The sequence below is a fragment of the Strix uralensis genome, chromosome 16, assembly GCF_047716275.1.
Source record: "Strix uralensis isolate ZFMK-TIS-50842 chromosome 16, bStrUra1, whole genome shotgun sequence".
Taxonomy (NCBI): domain Eukaryota; kingdom Metazoa; phylum Chordata; class Aves; order Strigiformes; family Strigidae; genus Strix; species Strix uralensis.
Genome location: NC_133987.1, coordinates 2,373,662 through 2,393,287, shown reverse-complemented (window position 1 = coordinate 2,393,287; position 19,626 = coordinate 2,373,662). Strand labels below are relative to the sequence as shown.

Genomic DNA, 19,626 nt, shown 5'->3' with positions numbered 1-19,626 from the left:
TCTGTGTCTCTGTGTGTCTCTCTTCCCCCCAACCCGTCTTTCTTCTCTTCCCCCTTTGCATTCTGCTTTCCTATGAGCTTCTTTTCCCTCCTTTCCCTCCCACTTCTCCTCTCCCTCTCCTGCCTTCTCTCCCTGTTCGCCCTGGCCCCTCCTTCCCAACCCTTTGCCTAGCCCTTCCCCTCGGATCCCTGCTCCCCCCAGCCCTCCCTGTGGCTGCTGGCCAGGTACCCCCACCACTTTCCAGACAGACTCATCTCCAGGACAGCTTCAGACAAAGACCTTTCTCCCATTCCACAGGGCCCATACTGCCTGTTCGCTGTGACACGGCCATGCCAAGGCACCCCCTGGGCTCTCCCCCCGTGGGAGCTCAGCCCCAGGACCATCAGCAGAGGCTGGGTGGAGAGGTGACCTGGCCGAGCAGGAGGCTGGAGGAGTGGGGCCAACCCCACCATGATCACTCTGGCCATCTGTAGCCCCCAGCAAGCGCCACGCTGAGGGCTGAGGGTAGGGGCACACTGGCCCACGCGGGGTGCTGCAATGAGGGGCTTTGGCAACACAGCAGCAGCCGTGCTCGTAAAACGCCTGCACACCCCATTTGTACACGCTGGCTTCGGGAGAGTGTCATGCTCTGCCCCGCCGCCGCTCAGAGCAGGGATGTGCTCCGCGGTCTCCGCTGGCTGTGATGATGCTGGCAGGACACGGACGGCTGATCCTGCTGGCACACCAATTTGACCAGGTGCTCACGCTCCTTCTGCTGCCTCCCAGGAATCACCTGCATCCCTATGGGCCTGCTCATGTGCCAGCACTCGTGAAGAGCGCAAGGAAGCAGGCACTGAAATCCCACCACCACTTCAAAGAAACAGGGATTTGTTTATGTCACGTAAGGTGCTTGCAACTGAGCAGTCTCTGGAGCTGCAGGCAGCTAGCAGAGACCGCAGGGCGCTGCTGAGTCGAGTTTGAGCAGCAGCAGCCCCTGCTGCTTTGGGGACCTGGGCTGGCATCTCCATGCTGTGACTTGTGGTCCCAGCAGCAGGCTGAGAGCAAACCAAGGGCCCCCCGTGCTGTGCCCGACTGAGCGGCAGAGGCATGGCCCAAGCTGCCGAGGCTTTCTAGAATCCCAGCCCAAATCTACTCAAACACTAAAGGCTGAATTGGTTTGGAGCAAACAAGACACAAGCCAAACCTCAATCCCAGCCATGCCAGAGCCAGCCTAGCGAGCTGCTCCCAGCTCACACAGGACAGCCTCCATCTGCCAGGCAGGTTTGTGGACCTCTTCCTTCGGTGTCTCGCTGGGAACACCCCTGCAACACCACGAGCGTGCTGTGCTCCGACTGCAACATCAGCAGCCACTTCTGTGGTGAACGACAGCCCCTTCAGCGCTGCAGCCGAGGTGTTACCCACCAGCCGACACAGCTTGGACTCCTCCAATGCACAAGGACAATGCCCAGCTCTGCCAGATCACTGGAGTAAGCCCAAGGTTGATGGGCACCTGCCTGGAGCTGGGCAGTGAAAGCAGACAGGAGTAGGGCTCCCAGCACCTGAAGATGCGGAGGTACCTGATGAGGCTTATTAAAATTGCTCCTGGTGCTAAAGCCGAGGTTTGCTGCTGACTTCAGGCCTGTGGACAGCATTTGGGTCCCTGAAAAGCAGCACTCAGAAGTCACAGAATCAGAATCATCCAGGTTGGAAAAGCCCTTGAAGCTCCTCCAGTCCAACCATGAACCTCACACTGACAGTTCCCAACTCCACCAGATCCCTCAGCGCTGGGTCAACCCGACTCTTCAACCCCTCCAGGGATGGGGACTCCCCCCCTGCCCTGGGCAGCCCATTCCAACGCCCAACAACCCCTTCTGCAAAGAAATACTTCCTAAGAGCCAGTCTGACCCTGCCCTGGCGCAGCTTGAGGCCATTCCCTCTTGTCCTATCGCTTATTACTTGGTTAAATGAGGTCAGATGAGCTGTTTTCCAGCAGAAATCCTTGCTCTGTATCCCCGTAACCCTACTCAGCAGAGAGGCTGCTGGCGGGCGGCCGTGGAGCCCCGCATGGAGCCTCCCGCCAGCCCAGGCGCAGGCACGCGAGACACCGCACAGCTCCCTCCGCTGATGGAAACGCAAAGTTAGCTGCCAGTGCCCCAGGGGACGGGTTTTTCATGAGGTCACCGTACCGAGCCACCCGTTCCCCGGCTGCCGGAGCCTCTCCCCACCCAAGCCCCGAGGAGCCGGGGCCGCTCCGGGGCTGTGGGGCCGCAGCTGCGGGGAAACGGCACCACCTCGCGGCTGCCCGGGCCCCGCACCCGCAGCCGGGGGTCTCCCCGCCGCCGCCCGCTGCTGCTGCACCTCTGGGGACAGCTAGGGACACGCGTGTCCCTTTGCCTGCCGTGGGGAAGGGACGCGCTGGCTGCCGTAACAGTCACTGCAAAGCAGGGGGTGGCCACAGGCGGGATTGTAAGGTGGGGTGACAAAATTCCCGAGCGATCTGCACACACAGCCACGGCAGTGGTGCAGGAACGGGAGTAGTTAAAAAGGAACCACAGCGTGTCTGGAAAGGGCCAGGGTCAGGGCTTGCAGATCCGAAAGCTGCCAAGAGAGGGAAAGAGACACAAAATCAATTCCTGACCCCCACTACAGCTGCTTGCTAGGTCTGGGGACCTGCGGTTAAGCAGGGCTTGCTCATCACATTCAGCATTGCTGGGGGCATGTCTTCAGCGCGGCAGTAAGCATGAGCTGGAACCAGTCCCTGCACGATGGGGCGAGGGCAGCCACAGGCTGGAGACGCACTGGAAGAGGTGCCTGAGGTGCCCGCAGAGCGCAGCTTGCGGGGGACGCAGAGGGTGTTTGGGGAGGTGCTGCACATCTTTCCTCTGTACCCTCCTCCCGCAGCATCCGCCCAGCCCAGAACGGTGATGGCTGTGCTACAGCTGGCACGGGTGGGTCGCCTGGGCACAGACTGCCACGGGTTCAGCGTTCCTCCGGCCTCTCCCCAGCTCCATCCTCCCGGGGAAGCTGCAGGGCAGGCTGGCCCTCGCTCTGCCCCAGCGTGCGGTCTGGGGCCGTGAGCTCCAGCTCCAGGCCTGACCTGTGCGATGTTAATGTACAGCATCCTCGGGGTGGGCAGGGTTGAGGCAGGGAAAAATCCAAGTAACATCACTCCGCAGTGGTGTTATGTGCAGGATGTTGCGGTGATGCTGCACCTTGTTTCTTTTTCCCAAGCCACGTTCATCGCACACCTTTCAACCGACAATGCCTATATCCACCAGGGTCTGGCTCTCATACCTGCTTATGCCTGGAAACAAGTATTTGTGTCAGTGGTGAAATGGCTCATGTATAAATGAGACTCAAGCCCCAGATGCTCAACTTTCCCCTGGGAGACAGCAGGCAGAGGCAAAGGTGTATGTCTGCGTTTCTGCCCGTGACAATGTCATGCTGATTTTACACAGGCTCATAGGGGCACCCAGACCTGAAAACCTCCCTGTGACCCGCTCCCATCAACTCTTCTGGGTGGCAGAGGAGAGTTGTTATGGCACAGAGCAGTGCTAGTGGTCCCCAGAAAAGGCCCATTTGGGCTGCCCCTATACGCCCATGGTGCTCAAACAGTGGTCACTGCCTGCACCTGGACCTCAGGGTGGGCAAGCAGCTTGGGAGGTCTCTGTTCTCCAGCCATGCAGAGCGAGAGGAAGGACCTGAGTGCATCGTGGGTGTGCTGGGCCTGCAGGAAGGCTAGTGGCGAGCAGGAGGCTCAGGGCTGGAGGTGACAGACCCCCAAGGGCTGGTTAGCTGCAGGTGAGTCCTAGGCCGCTGGTGTGATGGAGCAGTGGCAGGATGCCTTGGGCAAAGCACACCCAGTGAGGCAGGGTGTTTGTACCTCTCTGCATGCCCTGGGAAGACCACGTTTCAGTTCCTGGGGACAGCTGGGGTGACCTGCACTCCAGAAGAAACCAGGTGTGGGGCCAGGCTCTGAAAACAGCATGGGAAGGGAGATCTGTCTGCCAGGAGACTGGCAGCCCAGCAAGGCAAGTGAGGTGCAGAGCATCCCTTTGAAGAGTAAATGACACAGAAAGAAGAGAAACATGAGAATTATGGAATCACCCTGAAGATGACCTGGTGGCAAAAAGGGGATCTTCTTCTCTCACTGCATTGGGGCAGAGGCCTGCTGGGATCAGCTGAAGGAAGAGTCCTCCCTCCTGACAGCAAATCTCTTCCTTCTCCAGTGAAGAGATTAAAGAAGAACTCGGGGAAGGTGGTAAATAGGGTGTCTTCCCTGCCTGCCCAGCAAGAGGGCAGGAGCCTGCTCGGCAATATGAATCTCCACCTCTCGGAGCCTTTCCTACGCGCTGGGATGTGGAGGCGGCGAGGGGGCTGGTGCTGCCCAGTGCCTCCACGTTCTCCTTCCTCTGGCAGGGCTGGGGGCTGGGGCTGTCCTGCTGCAGGTCTGGCAAGTGGCACGGCCTTGGGGTGCCTGGCCCTCGCATCGCCGTGCCTTCCTGCACCCAGCTCCGGTGCCCCCTTGTCCTGCCCCGACTGCGGCTGGGCCGGGCTGTGACCCGAGCTGTAACGGGGACACGTGTCCTGTCTGCCCGGGCGGACCGGGCACTGAACTCCAGTCCGGGGCATCGCCTGCAGCGGGTTTTGCGGGTTTTGCTGAGCCCGGTTCCCCGCCGCCCGGCCCCAGGTCCCCCGCTGGCCCCGCCGCCGTGCCGGGTGCCGCGGCTCGGCGAGCCCAGCCCAGCAGAGGGCAAGCGAAGGCCGCGCATCGGCCTCCTGCCGCCGCGCCGGGGCCGGGGCCGGGGGGGGGGGCCGCCGGGGCTCCAAGCCCGAGCTGCGAGTGCCGCGGACCTCTCCGCGGTCAAAAGCAAAGGCCGAGGCAGTGCTCCGCAGGGCTGGACCGGCTGTGAGCGTGTGTCGCGGAGACTGAGTGTAGAAAGGGTGTGAGAGTTGGGGTTGTTCAGCCTGGAAGGAGAGGAGGCTCCAGGGAGACCTTACTGCAGCCCTTCAATATATAAAGGAGGATTATAAGAAAGATGGAGAGAGACTGCTTACCGGGGCCCACAGCAGCAGGACAAGGGGCAGGGCTTTTAGACTGGCAGAGGGTAGGTTCAGATTGGACATAAGGAAGCAATTCTTTACTGTGAGGGTGGTGAGACACTGGAACAGGCTGCCCAGAGAAGTTACAGATGCCCCACGCTTGGAAGCGTTCAAAGTCAAGTTGGACAGGGCTTTGAGCAACCTAGTCTAATGAAAGATTTCCCTGCAGCAGGGTTGGACTAGATAAGCCACTTCAACCCAAACCATTCTGTGGTTCTGTATCTGCCCCAGCAGACTCACTGCCAGGGCCACAGCTTTTGGTCCAACAGCTCATGGATGTCCATGTCCTTCCTTTATGGGAAGCCTGGCTGGCACCAGATGTCGTGCCTTCACGTGGCACGAGGAGCAGGAATGGATGTGCACACAGAAGAGGAGCTTGCAGGGGGCAGAGCCTCCTGCAGACACCAGGGTGAGAGAAACCACACAGTGCATTTGCCCTCCCCTCCTCCCAGCCCTCACAAACCTGCCCAGGATGGCAGTGAGCATTGGGCACCCTGTTCACGGTAATGTTGGTGAGCTGAGGGACGCCCGGCAGGGTCTCAACCATCCGACTCCTACTACAGTAAGTGTCCATCCCTGCTGACATCCTCACCCCCTGCCTGCTTGCCAAACCCAGATTCATGTTTTTTTCTAGGGCTCTCCATCCTGAAAAGAGGGAATGTGCAGGCAACAGTGGAAATGGGGAACCGGGAAACAGCTTCTGCCCTTCTCAGCTGGGCTTTCACTGATGTGAGGCCTGTGGACAGCAGTCCCAGGATTTCCCGTATGGTGGCCAGTGCCTCTAACATCATGTTTGGGCCACAGAGTGGGGCGTCCAACAGCATCCTCTGAGCATGAAAGCAGCAGCACTGAGGTGACGCAGCCCCCCGGAGCAGCCAGGCCAGGCTGGCTCAGCATCACAGCTCACATTTGTATGGTAGTTCTTGTGCTTTCTGATGAGGAAAACGCCTTCAGGTCCATCCCTGGGACAACTCCTGCTTTGCATCACCTCAGGATCTTGGAGCCCCCTTTTGCCACCTTGCCTTAGTCATCCCAGCCTGTTCCCAGCCCCATGCACAAAGTCCCTCACTTTCCTGACAGTCACTGGCCTGGCTCTGCCCCACACTTCTGTCTGGCCCCATGCAAGGCAAACACTGGCCCTGCACTTGCTTCCCTTCTGGGATCTGCACCAGGGCTGCTGGGGCTTTGTGGCTTGTGGCTTGGCCTCTTGGCTCTCCAAATGCACGAGCATCCCCAGGAGAGACACTGGAGCTGCAGGACATGCGTGGCATCAGACTTCGAGAGCCTTGAGGTTCCCCTGTCCATGGCCTGGGTCTCCTCTGCCCTGTCACCTGGTGGTTTTGCCCTTCGTTATCCACGGCTGGAGAAGGGGGAAAATGCATTTTGTGCAACAAGGCTGAGAGCAGCAAACAACGTTTCCCCTGGGACTCGTGGCCAGCTGGGGTCTCCTCCTTCAGCATCTGCCAGCCGGCTGGGAGAGAGCTTCTCCTGCAACCTGCTGCCCCGGAGCAACAGGATGTGGGTAACCAGGGGTCCTCCGGGAGCAGGGCGATGCTGGCTGGCGGCCTTGAATGTAACGGGTGAGCCCCGTACTGGCACCTTGCCCTTCACCCCACCTCTGGAGCCCTCCTCAGTCCTCGCATCCATTGCGAGGGCAATGGGAAGGATGTTCCCCAGGCCAAGCCGGAAGATGTGGGGGCTGCAGTACTGTGAACACGACCCCAGTGAGCAAGGGGATCCAGGTCCAGGTTTTCTGCTCTCCTCCACCGCCTCACAAAAACGCTGATTAAATTAGTTTCACCTTTTTCCTGCCCTGCTTGCTCGCAGGTGGCCTGGGGATGGCGCGGGGCAGACGGTCCTGGGGAAGCCCAGAGGCATCTGTGCTGGGCAGCCTCCCGCAGTGGAAATGCCCCCCTTTCTCTCTCCCCCTTGACCAAAAATCAGAGGCCAAGGCTGGCCCCGGTGCAGCAGCACGTGAAAAGCCCCCGCATCACGGGATGGAGCAGAGACTCCATCCTCCTCCGTAAGAGGAGGCTGCTCCCCGCCTGGTAAATCCCTCATTTCTTCTGCTTTGGGAAGCAGGGGGAGGATTATCCGCTGCCTTCCTTGCGGCACCGGCTGAGCCCTTGGAGGGCTGGGCTGCCGCTCCGGAGCCACCGGCACGCCCAGGGTGATGGACCCGCTCCGGGCAAAGCAAATTCCCGGGGACGGCAGGTGGGAGCCCGGGACCCCCGCGACGGTGCCCCGGCGGGGAGGGCTGTCCGCCGGTGGGGCGGCCCCTTCTTCCCCTCCCGGCCCGCTCCGCTGCCGGCCCCTTCCCCGCTCCGCTCCCGGCGGGGCGGCCGCGGCGGCGGGAGGGCGGAGGCAGGGCTGGCAGCGCCGCGGCGGGCGGCGCACACACGCACACACACCTCCCTGCATGTGATTAAATGGCTCGAAATCTGCTTCTGATTTCCTCGGGGAGGTGACTTTTCCCTTCTTTTCAACCCGGGATTTATTGGAGCCTTTTTACTCCGCTTCCAGGCAGCGGTCGGGGCTCAGTTTCTCCACTTCTTGCTTTTCTTTTTTTTTGTTTGTTTTTTTTTTGTTTTTCCCTTTCCTCTCCTTTTTTCCCTTCCCTGCTGCCTGCCTCCCTCCCTCCCTCCCGCAGCCGGAGCAGCCGCGGGCGGGAGCACGGCCGGCTGCGGGCACGGCGCTGGGGACCCGCCCGCACCACCGGGAGCAGCACTCCCGCTTTGCACTATTTCGCCTTATTTTGCTTTCTCTTTCCCCCCGCCACTTTCCCTGGCAATTTATTATTATTGCTCTTTTTTTTTTTTTTCCTTTTTTTTTTTTTTTTTTGTGTGTGTGTGTTGCGATCAGCCAAGGGGAGGGGGAGCTGCCCCCACGCCCCGCCGCCCGCCCTGCAGTTGCGGCGGCCCCGGCTCCTCTCGCCGCCTCGATCCCGGACCTGCTGCCCGGACCGGCCCCGCTACCTGCCCGCCCGCGGTAAGCTGCTCCTCCAACTTCGGCGCTGGCGGCCCTGGCCGAGCAGCTCCCTGCTCTCCTCCCCACCGCTCCCTCCCTCGTTGCCTTTTATTCCTCCCTCTTCCCCCCCCCCCCCCTCCACCCTCCCTTTATTTCCCTTTCCATCCTTTCACCGCCGAAAACGGGACCTCCCCGCGGCGGGACCGGGAGTGCCGCCCGCCCGCAACCGGGCACGGCCGAGCCCCGCTCCCGGCCCCGGGCAGCTCCAGCCGCCGCCGCCGCTCCCCGCTTCGGCCCGGCCCGGCTCGCTGCCGCCGCCCCGGCAGAGCCGGCGGGGGGAACCGGGGGGTGCTCGGCGCTGCACGAAGCCTCGCGGTGTCGCAGCCCTGGCCTCGCCGCGGAGCAGCCGGGGGGGGGTGGGACGGGACACCGGAGCCTCCCCAGTCGCTGAGCCCCGGCCCCACCTCGGGCGTGGGTGCAGGCAGCGGCGGGAGCCCTGCCAGGCCCTGCCTGCGGTGCCAGCTCTGGCTGACCGGGCACAGGGCACACACGTGCTCTCCCTGCCCGCAGCTCCGGCGGCGGAGGCCTTTATCCGCTCGGAAGGTTGTGCCGGCACAAAGCCACCGGGCACCTCGGCAGGGTGGCTTTGCCCTTGCTGCCAGCCCAGGCTTGGGGACGTTGCTGGTCCCTTCTCAGCACGGCTGCCTCGGGGAGACCCCTCTGTGGGGCAGGTCGGAGGGTGGGTTCGCTCTGGAAATAGCTCCTGCGCGATGTACTCGGCTGTGTTGCGGTCCTGGGGCTAAGCTGGGTGAGACCCCTCGGCACCCCCCGGCACCCTGCCCCAAACCATGGTGAGGGCCAGCGGTTCTGGCCAGGGCGATGTATGAGAGAGCGGTGGCACAGGGAGAAGGGAAGCTGGGCTGCGTTTGCTTTTGCTTTTCTCTCTTGGAGCTGCTGAACCCTTGTTTCTTGAAAACGCTCCTCCTTCCCAGAGCTTCCCCGACCCACTGAGAGTGGGTGGATGGAAATACCTTGCTTGGGATAAGGAATAACTGGTGTGATGAGGGACATGGTGCTCGGCAGTCTGCTGCCTCGCTTGGCTCTCGTGGAGCAGGGTGGGTGAGGAAGGCCCCGGGGGCAGGGCCAGGAGCTCCTCGGGCAGCACCGTGGTCCTGCTGGCTTGCCACTCTGCTGGGCAGCGCTTGCGTGTGGATTCCCCTCTCTTGGTGAGCTCACCCCATGAACGTATGGGACGTAAGCCAGGCTGAGCGTCCCCTCCTCCATCCATGCCATTGGTGTGGACCTGTGGTCGGGCTGAGATGATACTGAGTGTAGACCTGGATGTGCAAACCCTGGATGGCTGGAAATGACACAGACCCTTCTTCCCCGGCCAAGTTCACTGTCGCCTGCTCTCAAAGCCCGGAGAGGCTGGAGCTCCCTGTAACCAGTGCAGCAGGGATGTGGCTAGAGCCATGCTCCAAAAACACTCGCCAAGGCGTTTGGATGGATGGAGGGCAACTTTTTTTTTCTTTTTTTCTGCAATATCCCATTTATTAAACAGAGGGAGCTGCTGTGCTTTTCTGACCACCTGGTTGGAGCGAGCTGGTGAGGGGACAGGAGGTCCAGCAGTCCAAGCTCAGGGTGGGCTGCAGGGGTCCCAACATCCCTTCTTCCTCCACTTGCATGTGGAAGGAGGAAGGTGAGTTGGGTCCCTGCAGAGAAGAGGGCAGATGTAATGCTGGGTTGGGAAGGAGCTAAGGTGAGTCTGCAACCTGGGGAAGAAAGAAGCCAGGCCTAGGGATGCAGCTCAGCACACTGTGGCCTGAGGCAAGGAGCTCTCCAGAAGCGCAAGCTACTGGGAGCCTGGGCTGGGGAGCGTTGCTGCTGCTCCCTGCGCACCAGGACACGATGTCTTCAGCCTGGGCCGGCTGGAACAGAGGTCCCACCTTGGGTGGCAGCTGGTGGAGCTGTGGGTCTGCGCAGGGTTTCCCAGCCCTGAAGGAGGTGAGCACCAGTGCAGACCTTGGAGCATGTGCTGAAATGGCTTCGTCTTCCTTCAGGAGGGAAGCAGCCCGTTGTGCCAAGGGTGTCCGCGGCACCTCTGCCTCCTGTTCCCCCCACCCTGTTAGTCAGACCCTGCTCCATAAGGAAGCAATTATTTTGTGCCCCCACAAGCCCCTCCCTGAGCCTGCGCAGGACACTTGCGCTTGGTATGGAAACGCGACAGATTTTCCATATTCCGCTTTGCCCCATGATGTTTAAAAACGTACGTGACAGCCTCTTCCAAATGCTGCAGACTTGGCTGGCACTCAAGCAATAACAGGCTGTGTGACACCAGGGGCATGAAATATTGTACCAATAGCCAAAGAGGGGGGGAAAAAAAAAAAGATGTCAAAGTGCAGCATGCTTCCGGCCCCGTTGTCGTGAGCCATCCTCTACGCGATGTGAGAGATCTTTCAAAGCTGGCCAAATGTTGTCATCTCTGAATACCATTTTAAATATTCATCCAGACTATTTTCAACATCTGTGCCCAGCATGTTGTGAAAAGGCAACAAGGGACGTTATGGAAACCAGATCACTTTATTCCCATATGGAGTGGAAAGGGGTTGAAGCGATGAGGACTTCTGGGCTGGGACCGCACGAGTCCCGTGCATCCGCGGGAAGCAGCGGGAGGAAAACCCTCTGCACCCTGAGGGATGCTCCTGGGAGCACAACGGAGCCGAGCAGCATGGTAGGAGTGTGCGAAGGGGTTCAGGGAGCTGGGGTGGGATTAGAGTTGGTTAAAGCAATGAGTTGAGCAGTAGTAGAGGTTAATAAGTAGTGTAGCATCGAGGCAGCCGTGGTTTCTGCTCCTGCAAGGCCAGGAGTTCCAGATGCCTCCTTGAGCTGCTGTTGCATTGGGAGCACAAGGAGATCTCCAGCTTGCGCTGGCTGGGGGATGCAGTGGTGTTGCAGCAAAATGTATTCAGCTATGCAGCATATGGGTGATACCACGCTGAATCTCCCCTCCCGGGAGTGGGACCACCTCTACCGAGGGCTGCTGGCAAGCAGAGCAGGCGCGGGCAACCCAGCAGGATGCCGTGCTGGATGCTGGTGCCTCCTTCCCATGGTCAGCGTGGCTTATGGGTTACTGAAACGGGTGAGCAGGGATGCATCCGAGCAGCCTTTGACAGCTCTGTGCACATGCTTGAATAGCCTGGGGACTGTGTGCTTCATGGTGGTTTTTTTTTTTTTTTTGGTTGTTTTCGATAACCTAGGAAATCTGGGCTCCGTTTCTGCCTTTTGTAACGTCAGGCTGCAACTAATTCAAGCCAGGCCAGATTCTGACCACAGGTATGCTAGTGTAAATTTGAATGGAGTCGCTTACGTCTTGGTTTGGCCCGATCTGAATGGAGTTACTTCTGGCTGATGCCAAAGGGGCTGAGGTCAGAATCTGGCCCATCCTTTCCTGCATGCAGTGTAATTTGTATGCGTCTCCTGGCACCGCTGGGGTATCGTATGGCTTGTGTAATTCTGGCTCTGGCCTGCCAGAGTGCATTGCAATATCTATCGCCAGGAGTGCCTGCTGCAGGAAGACGCTGCCTTGTAATTGCCCACGTGAGCTGCACATACTTTGGGGAGCAGGGGCTGAAAGCCCGAGGGGCTGCGCAGAGTGGTCGGCTCTGCAGATGTGGGTCCGTATGCACTTGGAAGCTTCCGATATTTAAATATCCAAAGAGAAGAGGAAGCTTGTAAAGAAAAGTGAGGCATCTCCTTGGTGCCATTAGCCACGTCCCAAGTGGGCACCAGTTGCTCCATTAGCGGCTGGGAAGGCGATTAACACTGCCCGCCGCGCCGCATCCCTTCAGCCTCTCCCCACCGCACGCGCTCCCTCCTGCCGGAAAGCTGAGCCCGGTCCCAGAGCCTTGGCTGCATGGGGTTTTTCCTTTCATTTTAAATACTTTTCAGTTGTGTTTTTTGTCCCAGCGACACATGGAATGATTTATCCATGGCCAGAGCACAGTTTGGTCCTGATGCATTCTGCTTGTAGGGTGGGGGGATGAAGCATCCCCCAGCTGGCATTGGCACGGTGGGTGAGGGACCAGTGCCCACAGAGGGAAGGGAGGTGATGGGAACCCCGGGAGCTCCCTGAGATGGGTCCTGTTCATGGGGCTGGGGCAGATCTGCAGTGGGTCACTCCCGCAGCACATGTGGCAAGGGAGCAGGGTTGCCCTCATTAGAAAGGGCCCGTAATGAGGTGGGAATGTGCAAGGTCTGGTAGCAGATACATCCTGGTTAAGGGACACCCTCTGATCTTTTGTACCCGGTTACAGCTTCTCTGAGCATGTAATTTCTCTTCTGCTTTGAGTCCCCTCCTGTCCCCCTGTTCCCTTCTGTTCAGAGGGAACCTGAGCTGCTGGTGGGCTTTCCTGGGATGGCACAGCTCAGGGATGAGCAGTCCTCGTGGATTGGCCCCATCTGAGCACTTTGGATCTAGTTGCTGGATCCCCTCAAGTACTTGGGTCCTTTGGTTCTGGCCTGGGGTTTCTCTGCCCACTGCTCCATGGCTGTGCCGTGCCCTGAGGAGCCTTTTGGTGCCCCATGAGAGTGGATGGCTCTGTCCCTGACCCGTGCTAGCACCTAGGACCTCGTCCTTGTGCACAGAGTGGTGGAGCGCCTCATGGGGACCAGGCACCCCTGTCTCAACCAGTTCCAAGTAAGGCCACGCACTTACCTCGGGTGATGCGGGCACCCCACGCACCGAGCTGCCCTGGACCAGAGAAGAAACCCAGCCTGCTGTACCGTGCCAGTGGCATCAGAGAGGACCCAGGGGAACAGTGCAGGTCCCAGGCAGGAGGGAAGCACCATTTCCCTACCATCCCTCAGGGCTTTCCCCTTCCCCTCCCAGGCAGGGCTGGCTGCTCAGCTTTAGCCATTGCCTGCCCTCTAAAGCCCTGGTTTTCAGTGGCAGGGCTGCAGCGGACAGTGGAGCACCACTTGGGCCGTTCACGCTTTCCCCCTCTGCTTTAATTAGAGAAGGCTGCTCCTGTGCTGCAAAGGTCCTGGGATCAAATCTGGCTAATAACCCCCTTCCCTCCCTGCCCCGTGTTGTTCCACTTAATCCTGTAATTACCTCTGCAAAGCTGCCGCTGCCCCTGGTCTGCTGGGTGGTGACCCTGGGCCTGCTGTAGTCACCAGCATCCGTATTTGGGGAAGTTTTCTCTCTTTGCCCTGGCTCACCTGCTGCACTTGCCTCATGCATTCAATTTTGGGGACCAAGCACCCACCCAGTGGCTCAGCATCGGGAGACCCGGAGCTCTGGGCATGCATCTGCACCCAGAAACGCTCTCAGCAGCACTGCCTCCAGGGGAGGCGATGGGAAGGGGAACTTGCGGCAGGCTGGAACATTGCCACAATGAGCCTCCCGCAAGGCAGGGAAACGTTGCCGGTCGCCTTGGAAAGCAATATTGCTGTAGGGAGAAGGGGTGTGGAGGCGTTGGATGCGGTAGCTAATTTTTTTAAAGCACTTCTGAAGCGCTACGGCGGCGTGACTTCCTTCCAAACCACATGGCTGTTAGCATTCCCCAAGCGGAGGAGTGAGGAAATCGCCCACCTCAAAAATGCAGCCGCTTCTGGGGAGGAGCCGGGAGGGCGGCTGCTTCCTCGGGAAGGGTGAGCCCCGCTGCCGTGTCCCCCCAGCCCCATGGGTGCTGCTGGTGGCCACCAGAGAGCCTCGCTGGGAACACCTTCGGGATGCTGTCCCTGGGAGATGCACCCCATCGCTTATGTCCCTCCTCGTGCCAGATCCAGGTGGCTGCTGGGCTGGATTCATCACCGAGGGGCTCATCCCATTTCTCCCTGCTTAGTCAGCAGCGTCTCCATTTGATCTGAACTGGGGGCAGCAAAGATGGGAAGCGGAAAGGGGGGGCAGATGGGGCTGGGGAGAGAAATACCCACTCCAGGCCTCTCTGGCACCTTGCCGGCAGTCCCGAGGTCACGCTGAATATGCATAAAAGGGAGCAGATTGCAGCTTGCCCTCCTCTCCGATACGGAGGTGAGGCCCGCGGAGACCACCAGCCCCGGCTCTCTTTCAGGGGGATAATGGGGTGAGCCGAGCGCGGAGCGTGCGTGCCTGTGTGTGGTCTCGCGGATGATAATGATTTCCATTCATGCCCTGCCTCTGCAGCGCCGATGCACCGCTGGGCGAGCGTTGGCTCCCCGGCGGCTGCTCCCTGGCAGGAGCAGAGCCCCCAGAAGCTAAACACTGAATCTCTGGGGCTTGTGCCTTGGTATGGCTGGTGGGAGGGACAGAGTTTCCCACTGGGACAGGGAGGATGGGCAGGAGATGCTCATGCCCCCCATGTGCTCCAAAAGCAGCGGTAACCCCAGCCCAGGTTCTAGAGCTGCTGCCCCAGCCCTGCTCAGAACACCCTCGCCTCTGGGCTCTCCCCTTGCCACCAGTGGCTGCTAGTGCTGTCTCTCTCCCCTGGGCAGGGGTTTCCTCATACCTTTGTGTCTTACCAAATGGGGAATTAAAAGGCCTTTGCAGGTGGCAAACTTGAGTGTGGCCCTACCTCCTGTCCCCTTGCTGCCACGTAGCAGAGAGGAGGTGGTGGGTGGAGGAGAGTCCTCCTTGGCAGGGTTTAGCGGGTGCCTTGTTTGATACACCCTGAGTCCCCCTGGAGTGGATGGATGCAGGTGCTGAGGCATCCCTGGGGGTTTCTCCTCTCTCCTCCCAGCACAGAGGTCTTCCCAGGGGGTTTTCCCCATGCTGTGTGCTGCCCTGGGGCTGCTGGGATGGGAGGTGGTGGTGGCTACGCCCAGCTGGGTCCCTCTCTGTGGGGTGTGAGGCGAGATGGGGCAGCTGGTCTCCGCAGGTATGTGTGTGGCCAGGTCTCGCTAGACATTGTAGGGGGGTCAGTCAGCGTTTCTCAGCCCGCTGTGCTGGGTGTGAGTACAGAAGCAGGGCTCTGCCTGTGGGCTGCCAGGGGCTCTGTTTTGCTGTTCAGCACCAGGCAGATGCTGGGGATGATCCTGTCAGGATTTCATTGAGGGAGTTAACCAGGTGCTGTCTTCACTCAACAGTTCCCAGACAGGCAGACACTGGGGAGCTTGCAGCAGCCATGGCTTCTCCTCCCACCCAGGAGGCAGCTGCCTGCAGTGGGGCTGGGGCTCCTGACAGAGTCCTGTGGGCTGCCTGCAGCAGGGGATGCTCTTCACCACCTGGTGCTTGTGGCACAGTGCTTCCTCCACCGTGGTGACTGCTACGTCCCTGCTGCTCCCCTCTCTACTCCCACAGCCCTTGCCTGCATGCCACAGTCCTCGAGTAGGGGGGTCTCTGCTCTGGGCACTCCAGGGACAGCTTCCCTTGTCTTGCTGCCTGCAGGCTGCCCAGCCACCGGGCCATGGGCTGACGTGTCCCCGAAAGGCTCTGCAGCAGTGTTGGATGGTGGGGGATGCGCTGGTGGGGCGATGCAGAGACCACCAATGGAGCTGCTGATTTTTCAGCAGTGAGAATCTCCTTTTCCATCAGCAGAGGATTAAGCAGTGAGGAAAGAGCATGGAGGTGGCAGGGCCAGGATTTGTCCTGTGGGAGAGGTCCAGGGATGGGCTGAGACCCCTGTCCCTGCTCCCCTCTCGGTGGGCTCTGTCGCTGGCTGCCCAGTTGACTGTGACTGGGAAGGGAGGAACTTCCCCCTCTTAGCGGTTTGGCAGCCCAGAGAGGAGCAGCTTTCTCCCACAGCTTTCCTTTTTTTCTTTTTTCAAAAGGGAAAAAAAAATCCCGCATAATCTGAAACGGGCTGTCCCCTGCCAGTCTCCTTTGGCCTGAGTGGGCAGCTGGGCAGGCAGGAGTGGTGTTGGGAATTGTAGGTGGGGAGCAGAGCATCTGCTATGCTGGGTCATGCATGAGGCTTCGTTCCTGAGAGTGAAGCACAAAACTCAAGTCATCCTGTAAGGATTTACTAGTGGGAGAGAGCATGACGGGGGATCCCCTCCACCCACCCTGGCTGTGGCACGGGCTGGTAGAGGACAGAGGACTCTGCTTGGTGGCTGGGGCGGGCAGCACGCGGCACAGCCCTCCCAGCCAAGCCTGTGGGATGGCAGGGCTGACGCCACCCGCCCAGCTGGGCAGCTCAGGGGTCTGCTGCCAGCTGCAGGGCTCAGGGCTGTTCTCTGGCAAATGAGTGAGCTGTGGCTGCTCGCACGATGCGAAGGATGGGGCATGGCCGATCTGCACGTTGTGGGACTCTCCTGCTGCAGCCAGAGCTGGCAGGAGGGGTCATGACCTCCAGTCCCTCTTCCACCCTCCAGGCCAGCAATGTTGGAGATGGGCCATGTCACCCTGGGAGCCACCCAGCATGCCCTGTGCTGCGGCTGCCAGGAAAGGAGCCCAGCCAAGCCCTGCATTTGGTCCTTGCCTTTCCCTCCATCAACAGACAGGCCAGACCCAGACCTGGGTTTCTTGGGGCTGAGGACAGAACAACACCCTTTTGCCAGTGGGAATACTCTGGTAGGGTGGTGGTGGGATTTGGAGGGAGAAGAGGGACTTGGAGAAGCCACCGTGCCCATGGCCAGCAGGATGCTGCTGGGGCTGTGGCATGGAAAGTGGTGCTGGACTCAGGAGTCCCAGGGCTTCATCCTAGCAAACTCCTGTGTGTTGCAAAGTGTCCCCACAAGGTGTTTTCACTGCTGCTCCTTTCTCCTGCGCTGGCAGGAGCTGTTTTGGGCTGCGGTTGGATAACTTGAGGTTTGCAGCTGCTGTCACAGCTGAAAGGTCTCCCCAACTCTTCCCTGCCACCAATCCTTGGCAGCCATGCAGTGACAGGGGTCTCTGAACTGTGCATGACAGCCGGACCTACTGGCAGGCGTGAATGTTCCTGTCACCCCCTCAGACAGTTTGTAAGAGGCCAGGGAAGGCTGGACCCTGATTTCATCCTCCTCCTTCCAAAGCTCAGCTCCTTTTGCCATTTCCTGCAGTATTTGACTCCTGCTGATGAGTGGTGAGGGATTGGTGTGGACAAGGTGGCCCAAAGTAATTGCCTCCCTGCCCCACTGCCAGGATACTGCATCAGTAGATGTGGGGTGGGAAGGTGGGCACAGGTTGAGGGCCAGACATGATCCCTTACCAGCCTCCCTGCATGAGCTGTGCCGTGGCTGTGCCACTCCCAGCAAGGCTGCTGGCACCATTCACTCTCTTTGCTCTCACTCCAGGGCAGAGCCACTTCCCTCACCCCAGGAGGATGGAGGTCCTGCAGCTCCTGCGCCTGCTCCTCACCACCGCCATGCTGGGCCTCTCCCAGACGGTGAACCCCTTCGTGGCCCAGCAGACCCCCCCAGACCCTTGCTACGATGAGAGCGGCGCTCCTCGCCGCTGCATCCCTGAATTTGTCAACGCTGCCTTCGGGAAGGAGGTTCAAGCCTCCAGCACGTGCGGGAAGCCCCCGACACGGCACTGCAATGCCTCAGACCCCCGCCGAGCCCACCCGCCTGCCTACCTGACTGACCTCAACACCGCCTCCAACATGACGTGCTGGCGCTCAGAGACCCTCCACCACTCACCCCAGAACGTCACCCTCACCCTCTCTCTCGGCAAGAAGTTTGAGGTGGTCTATGTCAGCCTCCAGTTCTGCTCGCCCCGGCCTGAGTCCACTGCCATCCTCAAGTCCATGGACTACGGCAAGACCTGGGTGCCCTACCAGTACTACTCCTCCCAGTGCCGTAAGATCTATGGCAAGCCCAGCAAAGCCACTGTCACCAAGCAGAATGAGCAGGAGGCCCTCTGCACCGATGGCCTCACCGACCTCTACCCCCTCACCGGAGGGCTCATCGCCTTCAGCACCCTTGATGGGCGACCCTCCGCCCAGGACTTTGACAGCAGCCCTGTGCTCCAGGACTGGGTGACGGCCACCGACATCCGCGTGGTCTTCAGCCGCCCACATCTCTTCCGCGACCTGGGCAGCCGGGACACCGGTGAGGAGGAGGGGGGCACTGGCTCAACCCCCTATTACTACGCGGTGGGGGAGCTGCAGGTTGGCGGGCGCTGCAAGTGCAATGGGCACGCAGCGCGCTGCGTGAAGGACAAGGAGCAGAAGCTGGTGTGCGACTGCAAGCACAACACGGAGGGTCCTGAGTGCGACCGCTGCAAGCCCTTCCACTATGACCGACCCTGGCAGCGGGCCAGCGCCCGCGAGGCCAATGAGTGCCTGGGTAAGTGATTTTTAAATAAATCTTTTTCCAGGGCTGAAACTCTAAAACGGGTCACTGGGGGAGGAAGTGATAGGTGCTGAGCCAAAGTGATGGAGCGTGCTGGTGTGGAAATGCTAGGGAGCATCCCCTTCACTGAAGGGCTAGGAAAGACTCAAGCATATCCCTGTGTCTGCTGCAGGTGCCCCCCTAGAAGTGCAGTGGTTTGTCAATGAAAAACAGCCCCAAAACCCTCCAAAAAATCACCAGTGTCTTCCAGCTGGTCAGCAAACCTCAGCGTGGGATGCGGGATGCCTGGCTGGGGGTGTTTCCCTTGGGCAGCTGCCAATGGACTGGGAGGGGGAGTCATGGCAGTCCCCTGCGAGATGTGCTTTGGGGCAGGGAGCAGGCAGCAAAACCTGGTAGAGATTAAGGAAATACTTGAGATACCCTGATTCAACATTTTATCGTTTGGTCTGGCATGGTGCTTTGCATGGTGGTTTTAGCTTGTCTGTCCTTGCAAAGGTTTCCATGAGTTAAAAATGTTGTCATCAAAATGAAACATTTCCAAAACATCAAATTGACGTTGCTTGGCTGCCCTGCTCGTGAATCCATGTGGGATTTTGTTAGAGGTTTTTGCCTTTTGTCCTGATTTGGGATGGGGTTAGGGGATGCCAGAGCCCTGTGAAGGTCTGGGAGACAGCCTCTCACTCCTCCTGGACCGGAGCCTGGGTCTCAGGGGGTGGCAGGAGGATGGAGACAAGGGAAAGCCATACCATTCATCAGCCCTGAAAGGCTGTGGATGTGCCAGAGGTCAGAGGGACTTGTTAGTATTTGTGATCGATGTCTTGTTGAGATCCCAGCTGTTGGCTTAAATATATATATGTTACAGTGGATTTCTTCTAAGAATGGCTAAAAAGGCAGAGAATTCAAAGCAAGTGCCGGAGCCGATGCTTTAAACCACGTCACACCCTGTGGGAATATGACAGCCCTTGCATTTTCCCACTCAGAAAGATGGGGTTTGGAGTAAAGCTCAGAAAAAAAAACCCTCAACTCTGCACCCTGCCCACAGCTGCTGCCTCCAGCTGCCAGCAGGTCAGGCAGGGGAGGGCTCCGACTGGTGGGTGAACCCACAGAAACCCCCTGGGACAAAAGGAAGACCCCAGCCCGGTTGGCTGCCTCCCTTGTGAGGAGCCTCCCCGCTGAATCCCCCGGTGAAGCAGTGGGATGGTAGCAGAGGTGGCTCTGCTGGCCCAAAACGGCTTAAACTGGAGGGAGCATCTGCAGATCTCCTCTCTGCCTATCCGTCTTGTCCATTGTAGGGTGAGGGTCCCGCTTCACAGGGCCGTGCTCCCGAGCATCCCTGCCCCCAGCTGCTTCGCCCTTTTGGCAGATGGGGCTGAAAAGATAAAC

At 59.6% G+C, this 19,626-nt stretch overlaps 1 protein-coding gene across 2 annotated transcripts in view; it reads left to right on the top strand.

The window, feature by feature from the left end:
• The first annotated feature begins 7,949 nt into the window (after positions 1 to 7,949).
• Positions 7,950 to 19,626, top strand: part of NTN3 (netrin 3) — a 34,970-nt gene continuing 23,293 nt past the window's right edge. For both annotated transcript variants that reach the window (XR_012631106.1, XM_074885739.1), the window contains exons 1-2: positions 7,950 to 8,070; positions 17,242 to 18,237. Coding sequence is in view for 1 of the 2 variants with exons in the window: in XM_074885739.1 (XP_074741840.1) it covers positions 17,271 to 18,237 (967 nt within the window). In the remaining variant the exon portion in view is untranslated. The remainder of the gene's footprint in view (positions 8,071 to 17,241; positions 18,238 to 19,626) is intronic.